The sequence below is a fragment of the Lutzomyia longipalpis genome, chromosome 1 (genome assembly GCF_024334085.1).
Source record: "Lutzomyia longipalpis isolate SR_M1_2022 chromosome 1, ASM2433408v1".
Taxonomy (NCBI): Eukaryota; Metazoa; Arthropoda; class Insecta; order Diptera; family Psychodidae; genus Lutzomyia; species Lutzomyia longipalpis.
In genome coordinates, this window is record NC_074707.1 from 32,961,179 (window position 1) to 32,973,863 (window position 12,685).

The window sequence follows — 12,685 nt, forward strand, 5'->3', positions numbered from 1 at the left end:
TGCAATGTTGCAGAAAATGCAATAAAATTACAATTTATTGATTACTCCTCATTCCACCATCTGACCATTATGTACCATCCAATTTATTAATCATAACAATAAAGTAATTTTTTGCACTCATCGACTGAAATTACTCGCGCAGTAGGTGAAATTGCCAATGTTAAATATCACGAAAGATGAGAATGTTTTGTACTAAAAATTTTTAATGTCTTTTTTTGTGCAATTTTTGCACTGAAAGAGATGTCTGCTTGGTAAGAACTATAAACTCTAAAGTCAAGAACATTATGCTCATTCAATACAACACCCTAGAAGATAGATTGAAGAAGCTCGGGAGAGAGCTCTCGATCTATAAATCATCAACCACATTCGTACATTTGTTCACAATTTCGTATTAATCACAACACAGCACCAGCAACAATTTCAAATAAAATCCAGAGGAGAGCATATACAGTTAGGTTCAATGGAAACCATCACTTCGCGCTCAAGCACTGCGCCTCACAACCAAAATACAAAGTATAAGACAACGATGAAAAAAAGCACGAAAAAAAAAACGAATAATAATAATAAAGATGTAAAGGAACTTTTCCAGTAAACTAGAAGAGGAAAAAATAAAATGAGAATCAAGAAAAATCTCCGGAGAAAAACACGAAGATCACCAAGAAGAGATTATGCGCTATCACCGAGTCACGATCGATGTTCATTGGCACCAATGGAGATCAACTTCCCTGTACAGAGAATTTTTGGGGCGATCATCGTGTTTAAATGGGCAACCACCGTTTAACTGCCAAAAAGTTTAATGAGATGCAAATGCAAATGGTGTACGCGAGCCTCGGCATAGAAGATCCAGGAAGAGACATTTACCCAGAGTGATCATAAATATTCAGCCACCCATTCTCTATGTAACGTCGCACTATTCATTCCCCGGAGATGCCTTCTGGTGCGTTAAAATACTGCCGAGAAAACAATCAATTTGCATCTTTACACCTCACTCTCTCACCATTGAAGTTATAATCTCCATGAGATTGCCATGTGGAGTGAAATACCCCGATTGGAGTCTCCTCAACTTAACTACAAATAACTACACATTTACTACACAATATGCATATAGGTAGGTACTTAGATAGAAAAGGAAGTACAACTCAGAGCTACCACAGACTGTAGAGGATTTTTTTTATACAATCGAAGATTTGAATAAAATTATTCTTTTGAAATTTAATTGTTATTTCAATTATTAAATAAACAATTTAAAAAGGAAATTGTATTTAATTAAAAACATTTTTAAACAGGATGACTAGAAAACAATTTTTCTTTTGGTCTGACTGTTAAGCCCAAACCATTTTAAGAAAAGATCTGGTTTCGGCCTTAAAGTAAATGAAATATAAACAAAATTATTTCTATGTTAAATTTGTATTAAAAAAAAAGCTTTTAAAAAGTAAAATAGAAACGTTAAAAGATAGAAAGAAAAACGCGAAAACTTAAAAAAAAACCAACAAATGTTATTAAAACGTTAAAATAAATATCAAATAAACGTTGAATTTACAAAAGAATCATAAAACGGTAGGATGAACATTAAACGTTAGAAAGAAATGATTAGAGTAATAATAAACGTAAAAAAAGGGGAGAATAAATGTTCAACTTATTGTGAAAGAAATGTCAAAAGTCAGGGAAGTTATGTCAAACAATAAATTTACCGTAAAAAAAGAAAAGGCACGTCAAACGTCAAAATAAACGTCAAATACTAGAAAAGTAACGTCAAACGTTAAAAATGTCACGTTAAATGTTAGAGAAAAAAACATAAAAATATACTAGGAAATGGTATACCACGATTGTGGTATACCAACTAATAGGCTGCGAGCAGATTTCGACATTAAAAAGCATAAGAAGAAGCTAGAAAAAAAACTTTAAAAGTTATAACAAACGACAAACTACAAACAATAAACAATAACTTAAATAACAGTTAAATTATTCAGTCAGTATGGTTCATGAAATGATCAATCAGTTTTTCATAAACAAATCGATCATAACTTCGGTTTTAATGATCCGATTTTGATGAAATTGGATTTAAATGAAAGCTCTTGAGAAATCTTACAAAAGTACGTCATAAAGGTATATTCTTTGAAGAAATTGTATGGCTTCATCTTTATAAGATTAAAGAATATCAAAAACCGTTAATGGGTAAATCAGAACAGATTTGCAATCTTAGTTCTTAGCGTATCTATATACCTGTATTCTTATTGATATTTCGTTTTAATATCAGGAAAAATCATTAATATCTTGGCACGTGTTTTAAATTAAAAGCCATAAACTATTGGGAAAGACCTTTCTAACTATAAAACGAAACATACCTATCTATTGTACATAATACAACGTGGTTCTCCTCTTCAATTCTACCAACTTGTTCTTCTTTGTGCCTTTGACCATTTATGTTGTGTGAAGCTACAAAGTAGCAAAATGATCTTTGTGCACCATTCCTTTTGATGTTGCTGAAAATTGTGTTGTTCTATATAATCTAATCCAAAATCAATTTCAAAACCTTGAAATATAATCTGTAAAATACCGCATTCGCTCAATTTTGAACTTAAGAAAATTATCTGGTTTATCTTCCCCCGTGTGGTGCTTGTTTTTTTTGTTTTTGTAAAATAATAAGCAAAAGTCTTCTGGCTAAATCATTACCATCGATGGTGTGAGTTTTATTATGCTATGTACATACATATTACTCACAAAAAACGCACACATTTATAGCTTCCACTATCCATACCCCCTTCAATTAATATCAATTTAATCAAACACTCTTTTATTTGGCATTCCTCGCCATTGTAAAAATCTCTCACACTCATCCAATTTGTAGAGAGATAACTCAAAGGAATGAAAAAAATATCGGCCACGAAATGTTTGAGAACTGGGTGTATGATTGTGTTTTCTTTCCTACATTTTCTGTGGTAATAATTTAAATTTTCTTCACGTGTCTGTGTTCAAGCGCCAGAGATAAAAAAAAATATTTTTCAAATTATGCTCTAATACTATGTAACAATGTATGTAAGACATTAGATGCGAAGAGATATACAATAAAAATTAGTATATGTTATGTTATGTATTAATGCTACATTCAATACAGTGAAGACGGGTGGAAGAAACGAAGAAAAATCGTATCTCGGAGTTCATAATCAACCTTAAAAATATTTGCTTTTACCTCTTAATCTAATGCCTTATGTAAAAAGAAAAAAAAACAATATGTAGAGGAAATTCCGCGCATTTTAGCTCTAAATACTCTCCAACATTGTAAGGTTTGTATTGTACATAGGTAGGGTGAAAATAAAGATTTTATATGTATAAAAGCAGTAAACAAGCATTAAAAAAAAGTCTTTACTTCTTCCAAGTCTCAAAAATCAATAGTCCTTTGCCCATCGTCTTTTTGCCCAATACCACGAAAGACGCTATGGAGGTAGGGCAAATTTTATCTCATACACTGAGCTGTGTGTTAAAGCTAAATCTCTTGCCTGAATTCGTCTCTGTGCGCATAATGAATGGTTAGGTTTTTTTACTTAAGAAAATCCTACAGTATTTGAGAAAATATCTGAGAAATTGAGAGAAGTGAGAGACTCGAGAAGCATTTGGTGCTCACGAAATCTCAACACACCACCAAGAGCGGCACAACTACACCGATTCTACGGCGCGTTGACTGAGGAGTTTGTGGATGAAGTAAATAACGTCTCCCCGATGGCTTGGTACAAGTGCGAACGGCGTGGTTTGCGCTAGACAAGCGCGTCCGAGCGAGATGGAGGGTATCTTTGGGTGTATTTGGGAGAGTTTTTAACTTTTATTATAAAGGAAATTTCTATACCTAAATACGCGCCATACATTTTTATGATTGTTTTTAATAGACCCGATTGGTGTGCGACTCTTGGCCGATTCGACGCCGAAGTTCCCTTCACCGAACAACAACCTCACAATTTTATTGGAGAAGAGCTGAGTTTACTGTTAAAATCTCACAGAGGAAAAATTAGTTTTAAAAACTACGTCGCAGAGAGAGGGTCCGCGCTGCGGTGCTGTGTACCCCGGAATTTTTCTTTCATATAAAATACAATATAAAATCTTCTTGTGTGTCTCGCGGGGGATTATATTTGTTTTTGGACATAGAGCGTCCAGATCATTGCATTTTTCTTAAGAACGTCTTTGGTGGTGCCGCGGATGGGATTGTAATTTTTTGTTTGTTTGTCGCAATGCGAATAGTTTCTTAAATGCTAGACAGAATGGGTGATTTAGATAAATGCATTATCGAGGAATACGCAAAATGTCGAGCATTCTACGATAAGAGCCATCCCAATTTCAAAGACAGAGTCCACACTGAGAAGGCATGGATGGAGATTGCGGCAAAACTTGGCTACAATGGTAATAACGAATTTTGTTCTTCTCTCTCTCTCCCTCTCCCTCACACGCTCTCTCTGTCGCATTTAATTGCTGATGTTGGATTTATTGACTTTGCAATTTAATTCGTTTCTTTTTTTTTTTACTTATTTCGCGTTTGGCGCCCATTGGGGGCGATGTTGTACGAACAGCCAACCTCCTGAAGGAGCGTATGTATCAATTGCGGAATCGATACAATCTGGAGAAGCGCAAATTGGAGACGATGCGCCAGGAGGGTGAGGAACCACGGTGCACATGGGCACTATATAATCTTATGACCTTCCTGGATGGGCACATCCGCCCCAGGAAATCCTACAAAGCCATGATGCGTCGCAATCAGCAGCGGCAGGGTAATCATCTACCCAACATAGCGCGACAGCATCAGCAATACATTGATAGCATAGCTGGCGGTTCTGAGTGCAGTCTATTTGAATTGCAACGACAGCAGCAGGAGAACTACCAAAAGATGGTCGAGGGACCGAGTGATGTCAAAGCCGAATACATCTATGACTCGTACGGTTCCAACGTGTAAAATTCACCCTCTAATTTTTTTTTTCTTGCTACCTACTTCAAAAAATTCTTCACTGATTTTTTTTTATTCATTTACATCTCAATAATTTTGCTAGTTTCTATTTTTAATGCACAAAAACTTTCTCAATTTAATGGTTTATTCTCTCTCCCTCTCTCACCCATCTCTCTCGCGCTCATTTTATTTCATATATAGTGACGAAGTAGAAGAGGAAGACGCTGCAAATCAACAATCACCGAATGGAGTGGAGAATTTTATAAATCCCACCGTTGTGCTGTAAGTCTTCAAAATCTTTCATACTCCTCGTTTTTTTATTAGTCTTAATATTTATTTATTGCTATACTTCCTCCAACAATTTTCAGTTGAGTTTGGTTTAGTGAGAGAGAGACTCTTGAATTGAGAATTGGGAGGTTATTTTTAATGTTCGTTAGTTATTTTTTTATGGTGATTCACAGTGAAGCGTCTTTTCGAGATTCTTCGCTGGGTGAACCGGTTGAACATTTTTTTTTTAAATTGTTAACGTTCTAAGAACTATAGGCTTGTAGAATACTTAGAAAACATAGAAATCGCATTTCTTGTTTGACAGTGACAGTGCGATACAATTTGACAAGGAGCTAGTGAGAAAAAACAACGAAAACCGTCTTCTTACAAAAAGCTTTAGTTAGGTCTTTACGTACTAACGCCACTACTAGCTTGTTCACTGAAAACCTCTTTATTTTACGCGATAACTACACTTTAATACGGAGGAAAACTGGTTGCGTCTATTCACTTTGCCTTCCTAATTCGATCTGTCATTTTTGACGCCAAATATTTCATTTTCCGAATAATAGTTTCATCCGAATGATAGTCGAACTATTGCTATTCTAGCGCCATCTGCATTAAGAACAGATATTCGAAAAAATAATATCGAAAGCTCGGCAACTACCCCAGAAACCTTAAATCACAGACTTTAAATACAAATTTAACCCTTTCACGTCCATTGAATACAAATCTATCAAATTATTTTTAAAAATAAGAAATACATTAATTTTTTTGTACAAGATGCCAAGGAAGACGTTCTCCGATCGAAAATATCAATATTCCTATGCTTCATGATATCGCGAAAGGGGTCAGAGTAAAAAGTAAAAACGAATCTTTCATCAAACCCCAAGGCAATCAGTCATGTGGTGGAACATTAAGGGCTGTGTTAGCGATTTCAAAATGACATTTAACGTTTGGCTCTTGTGCAATTAATTAATTAAATTAAATTTTGCTATTTGCAGAGGTGCGGACGATTCAAAAGACGATGCCGCGGAGAATAGTGAGCAGAAACAGAGTGCCAATGTATCGGAATTATCGCAACCGCAAGCAAGGTGAGTACATAGCATTCGCGTGTATGTGTTAAATCCCCAACTGAAGGTGTAAATATTAAATCGCGCGTTTTGATTTTTTTTTGTTTTTCGTACTTTTAACGCCACGACTATGATATTTTTTCCACTACACGTATTGGGCAAATTTTGTGAGATTGAATTCGGGGTACTCTACGAAACTCGATAGGTTGCAGGAGAGCAATTGTGTGGTGGCTCTGAGTGGGTTCGCTGTTTTTTTTGTACCTACACATAACATTTTCTATGTGTAACATTTTATTTTTGGACATAAAAAATGTTATTAAATAATAAAAATTTATGTTTATACTGTGCGAATACAGATCGTACGTCTGCGCATTGCTTTTAGCCAGTCTTCTAATAGACTGAGAGGTTTCTTTAGCAGTCAAGTTGTGTTAACCCTTTCATGACAATTAGGAATTTCGGGACATAGTTTTTTAAATTTTTTTTTTTAAGTTTTTATTTGTGGCTTCAATTTGAATTTAATGTGCTGCATGCTTTCAGCACCAGCCAACCATCAACCCCCTACATAAATGTACGCAATGTAGACGGACTGAAACGCAAGCACAGCGAAATATCTGGCCACCACCATGATCAGATGTATCTGCAGAATCAACTGCTGAATCGGCACAATTTTGAGAGACGCGCCGACAAATTCAACGCCTTCGGACACTTCATGGCGACATCATTGGCCGAAATGCCGGAACATAGGGCCCTGGAATTGGTGGCCAAGTTCACGATTCAGCTAGTGAATGCACTGGGTGAGAAACACTGAGATTTGTCTCCGTAGCATCATGTGTGTGTTGACTTCCACATAATGGCAGGGAGAATTTATTATTAAATATGCAAAAAAAAATGCCACAGTGGCCAAACGGAGGCCCCCATAATACAGTATTTTACTTCGCGCATCAACCTTAATTTAGTGTCCATGTTCTTTTTTTATAATGTACATTATACCTCATGAAGAAAATTTAATAAATCCTCAAGTATAAATTTCAAGCTTATTTTCTGCACTGTATTTTTATGATTTTTCTTTCGCATTTTCTTTTGAGCAAAAACGGAAAATAAAAAAACTTAACGAGAGTTTATTATGATGTTCAGCAGCGGGTTCGGAGCATTATTTGATGAATTTTAATTCTGTAATTTTGTGGTTTGCCAAACGTCCGGTAGTTTTTTCTTCTTAATCTTTGCGCGGTTATTTGATACCAGGACCGAGGGTGGTGCATTCTCAAATTTCCTTGTGCTTCAATGGGCTATATTGACAAAGTAAGAAGTGCATGATGGTAGGTCCGAAAATTCCACACAAGAGAGGAAGCACACAAAACCAATGGCGAGGAGCAAAAATTGAGCCACACATTGTTTTGCTGTGACATTCAAGAAGGTTTTAAGTAAGACCCAACAGCAAGATAAAAAAAAACTATGTACAATACTGTCTGGAAAGATGCTCAAAGCCGCCCCCCTGTCATTGCTCCTTTTAGCACGTCCCGCGTATTAGTGATGAGATCTGCATATACGGGCCAACAGGCAACATTGTCTTGCCTGATGAAATTGAATATTTCACGGTTCAACTGCGAGAACGCTATGTGTGATACAAAATAGCACAGAAAAAGAACAACGAAAATATCGGAATAAAGATGAGATGTTTTTGCTCCCTTTTTCCCACTCTAGCTAATCTCTTACAAGATTATTTTCTCCACATTTACCCAAAAGAACGCGAACATTTCTTACGGGCAACCCGAGTTTGCTGTACGGAGCAGCATGAGTGAAAGAAGTGCTGGAACACAGGTTCATTGCGAGTGGAAGAAATTAATGAGAAATTTGACGTGGCGATTGTGGTAGGAAAAGTTCTCTGTGAGTATTTACCAGAACCATCTTGGCACACATTGTTGATGGAAGGTGAAGAAGTTATAAAGAAACGCGTGATATTGCCAGTGGTACACAATGCGAGATGTTGCCCGGTCATCTCGTGTGAGATGTGTTGCCAAAGGTGCTACATTTATGTTTTAACGTTGCCTTTGAAGAATTTTTCTTTCATAATTTTCTTGTAACAAAAGTTTTCCAAAAATGATTTTTTATGAGTTGAAATTTAGGATCTTTTAAAGAAAAAATTTTCAGAATTTTTTTAAAGATTTTTTTAAGAGTGCCTAAAATTTGCATAAAAAATTATGTTTTAATAATATTCAAAAAAAATTGTTAAAAACGTTTCTGAATTATCTGCTGAAAAATTTTAAGAATTTCGGTCAAGAATTAAACTTTTCTCGACAATTTTACAATCAAATTAGTTTTGTTTTTTAATCAAACTTCGTGAAATTTAAAAAATAATCTAGAAATAACTAGGTAGCTTGAAAGCATAAAGAAATATTTTTGGTTAATTTTCAATCCCAAAACAAAGCATAAAAATTCTAAATATTTTCATATTTTGTTTGTTTTTCTAAAACTTTAAGGATTTCTATGAAATGAAATTGTTATTATTCTTAAGGAAATTCTGGAAATAACTAGGTTAAAGATGACCTAGATTGGATTGATCTATTGGTCTTTAACTGATATTCTCAAATGAAAAAAAATCATCTAGATTTTCTAAGTTTTCTGTTCAGAAATTAATTTTCGAATTTATATAACGATTTTTGATATAACCGATTTAATTCTGAAACGTTATCCTTCCGTTTTAAAAATTAGGGTTAAAAAAAATCAGTCAATCTGTTTCTTTGGCAGCTATTTTAAAAAACAAAATAGTATGATCTAATTTGATGTTTTCACAATTTTTTGATCCCAAAAAGAAGCAAAAAAAAGTTTTTCTACTTAAATTAAACTTAAAGGAAACCTGGCAGCATAAAAGAGTTAAAAAACTATTTAAAATCAACAGTTAAAGAAATAAAACTAATCAAAATCAGCTTAAAAATTGAAAGAAAAATCAATAGAAATGATTAAATATTTATAAAAGTGAGAGATATTGAATAAAATAAGCAGTTTAAGAGCAAAATTATTGCAAAACATTGTGCTATGTGTACATTGCTTGCAAATATTTCATGTTATGCGAATGCAAGAGTTGGAAATTTCCCAAGCCTTGTACCACCTACAGTGCCCCCAAAGATCATGTTGTTGCTGAATGAGTGTGTCGCCCATGAGATGACTTTCCAGCGAAGAATCTCAAAGTAGAGACAAGAAGATGTTGGAAGAAAAAAAAACTGTTGGCAGCAATTAAAGCAATGACGACGACCGCTAGCACTTTTAACAGTGAATTTTATTATAAATGCACAATCAAAGAAAAGTCCAAACACCCAAACCAATACATTTGAGAAACGATCTATTGTGGAAAGAAAAAATTCTCAAACAAATTGACTTTTCTTCCTCCTCCAGAGAGAGCATCATGTTAAATGATTGGGAGTGAGAGAGAGATAGGGGATTTTTTTTTCGTGAGAAATGTACAAACATACATTACTTAATAACGTAATCTCTACACCACTGGTGGAGTCTTGTGTACAATTTATGGTTATTGATCTCTGAGAGTAATGCACTGCTGGGTACTCACAAAAATGCGATCGATGATTTGGTCGGGAATTACTTTATATTCCTATACACGCTATTACGGGCATTTAATATTTTAGAGAAGCATTAAAATAAAGATATTTCTCTGGGGTGTGGTCCATGTCGCGCGAAATATAAATATCTCAAACTAATTCTAAACATTTTCTTTTTTTTTATTCTTTTTCACCATCACCACCTTCGAGGTCTCTCCCATGGCAAGCACTGACCATTTAACTTTCTTAAGAGTAACAGTTAGGTCGCGAGGCATGGAAAAACGATAAAATTTCGCATTATATCGCAAATGAGTTGAACCTCTCATGGCTATTATTGGCATAATAGTATCGATGTATGCAGCATATGTATATAAATTTCCATCGATGACCATTCTTTTTTTTTCTCTTCGCGCTCTCTTGACTTTTCACCAATAATTTGCACTTGGACACTATTATACCTTCTTGTGGTGCCAATCTCGTGGGTCGCTGAGTTGTGTTGTATCACAGATAGGCCGGGACAAGTGCAATATTACTATTTATTGGCAAAACATTGACCTTATCCCACCCTACATGGAATACACTGTGAATGTTGGAGAAAGAGGAGGTCACATCACACCAAACCTCCTCTTCTTGATACCCACTGTGGCTTCAAGAAGGAATTTCTTTCTCGCCATGGTGCACACTCAATTTTATGGTGCTATAATTGATGATGATCCAAGTATTTCTTCACTTCCTTGAACACTCGTCATATTCATATACATATGTTTGTAGCTCTATAGCATTTTGTGAATGTGTACTTAAGAAAAACCATTCTGATGATATGATTCGGGCTGTGGTTACTCTGGAATCTTCCACAAAATTAGCCTTTTTTTAAACCGCATAATTTAAGTATGTTTTCTACAATGTATTGATGGTGTAGAATTGCAAAATTTATGTTAAAACTCTTTAAAATCGTTAAGGACGAATGGGACAGAAATAAACGTTTTACACATTTGAATTTTTATTCTGATATTTGGGCTTGAGGAAGTAAAAAAAAATTTTTTAATTTCTTAACTTAAAAAAAAGTGTTGTAGAGTTCTTTTGTCCAATCGATTGATCTTTCGTCCGTTTATCTTATGTCTGTCCGTTTGTTCGTTAATCCTTAAGATTGTCCTTTCGTTGTTCAAAATGTTTTTCCGTAAGATCGTTTATTCATTCGATTATACGTGTGATCGTTCGACTGATCATCCGCCCGTTTAACCGTTTGTCTGATCTGATCAGTTCTTCTGATCATCCGTCCGTTCGACTGTTTGTTCGATCATTCCTTGTTTTGATCAGTCGTTTGTTAAATTGTTTGTCAGATCATTCATTCGTTTGATCTTCCGTCCATTCAACTGTTTGTCTTATCATCATGTTCGTTCGCCTGATTATTCATCTTATTTGATCGTTTTTCTAATAGTTGGCCTGATCATTCTAATGCGTACTTTCGATTTTTTTCGCATCATCCGTCTGATCGTCGTTTCCATCCTATCTTATCTATTCTAGGTATATATGTAGGCCCTACCTACACATTGCTTAAATATGAAAAATAGTGAATTGAATTCTAAAACGTCTAAGACTGATCCTTATTAGATTCAACCAGATACAAAATGCATTTTTAAAGATTTTAAATTGAGGGCTATTGTAAAACCGGATAACTTTGTATGAGCTCCGAACCGACTTAGCCGTTTTTACAATGTAGCCCTCAAAATCAAAGTTTACCTATCCGATATATTTAATCTGAAGGTATTAATGTAACGTATTTCTGAAAAATTTCCTTTACAAATTATGTGCAAGAAGCCTTCCAACGTAACCTCAGCCCAACATGTGGTTATATCAAAATTATACATTTTTCATGAAAGAACTTTATCACATATATTTTTTCTTAACCATGCTATACCAAATGTCAATACAGCTGCGTGGCATTGCACTTACGTGTGCAGAGATTTTTTTTAACTATGTATCAGAGTACAAAGACTGTTATTGTTCAACCAAAATTTCCCTAAAGTTTCTCATTCAGAAAAAAATTTAAGAACCATAGAAGTATTTTCTGGGAGCGACCGTGGAGGAAGATACATGGTTAAAAAAGTAAAATGAAATCAATCTCAAAATTGTTCTCAGAGCGAGAACAAGTTGTAAGAATAAATTTTCTTGTGGGTCTTCTCAATAGATTAATTATAAAAATGATGTAGCCAAAATGTGTGCGCTCACCTTTGTCTTGTGGAGCTTTTTTTTCTACAGACATCTTATCGTGTTTCGTGTCTTATTGAATTGCAGCCAAAATTGAGGTGTTCACGCCTTAATTTATTTATAATATAAAAATATAAAAGGGGAAAAACAAATTTTTTTACCGTAAAATACATAACTATTTGTATATCGTGCGGTCTGTTGGTGAGAACTGATACAATGACAAAACGGTTTTGTCAATTTGTAGGTGGAAACACCGTTCGATTGTTCTCGTCGTCTTCGCGAACGTGGTTGCAGCGGAGACATGGGGGTTCTTTTAAGTAAAAATTTCTGGTATGTACCTTACTGTATCTCTTTTCACTATGCAATCCATGTGGATTGTGTCGTGAACACTAAAAATGCATCAATGCACTTGGGAGCAACGTGATGACAAAAAGATGCTGTGTGATGCTGTGATGCTTTCTTATCTCATCTCTCTCTCCAAAAATACTCTGTGAGAGATTCTTCTTTCGCATTGCCCCTTAAAAAAAGTACAATTTCCCATCCATTGGCTAATTGCATGTGTATATAATACAACTCAGCATCTCAATGATGCACTTTTTTGTTGCTCCCATCCGTCTTTCGCGGCAATTTCGGAAACTTATGAGCAAGAGAGGCCATATAAA

At 34.9% G+C, this 12,685-nt stretch overlaps 2 protein-coding genes across 3 annotated transcripts in view; one reads left to right on the forward strand and one right to left on the reverse strand.

The window, feature by feature from the left end:
- LOC129786050 (putative fatty acyl-CoA reductase CG5065) overlaps nt 1-12,685 on the reverse strand; it is an 824,046-nt gene that overhangs the window by 109,272 nt on the left and 702,089 nt on the right. The gene's annotated exons all lie outside the window — the stretch shown is intronic.
- LOC129786127 (uncharacterized) lies at nt 3,870-7,296 on the forward strand. 2 transcript variants are annotated; one of them, XM_055820960.1, is made up of 5 exons: nt 3,870-4,389; nt 4,557-4,917; nt 5,129-5,209; nt 6,196-6,285; nt 6,802-7,296. In XM_055820960.1, exons 1-5 carry the CDS (start codon nt 4,239-4,241, stop codon nt 7,070-7,072), a joined length of 954 nt encoding a protein of 317 aa, XP_055676935.1. In that variant the 5' UTR covers nt 3,870-4,238; the 3' UTR covers nt 7,073-7,296. The 2 variants fall into 2 exon arrangements, with proteins under 2 accessions (XP_055676935.1, XP_055676934.1); XM_055820959.1 differs by having other exon boundaries at nt 3,950-4,389; nt 4,557-4,932.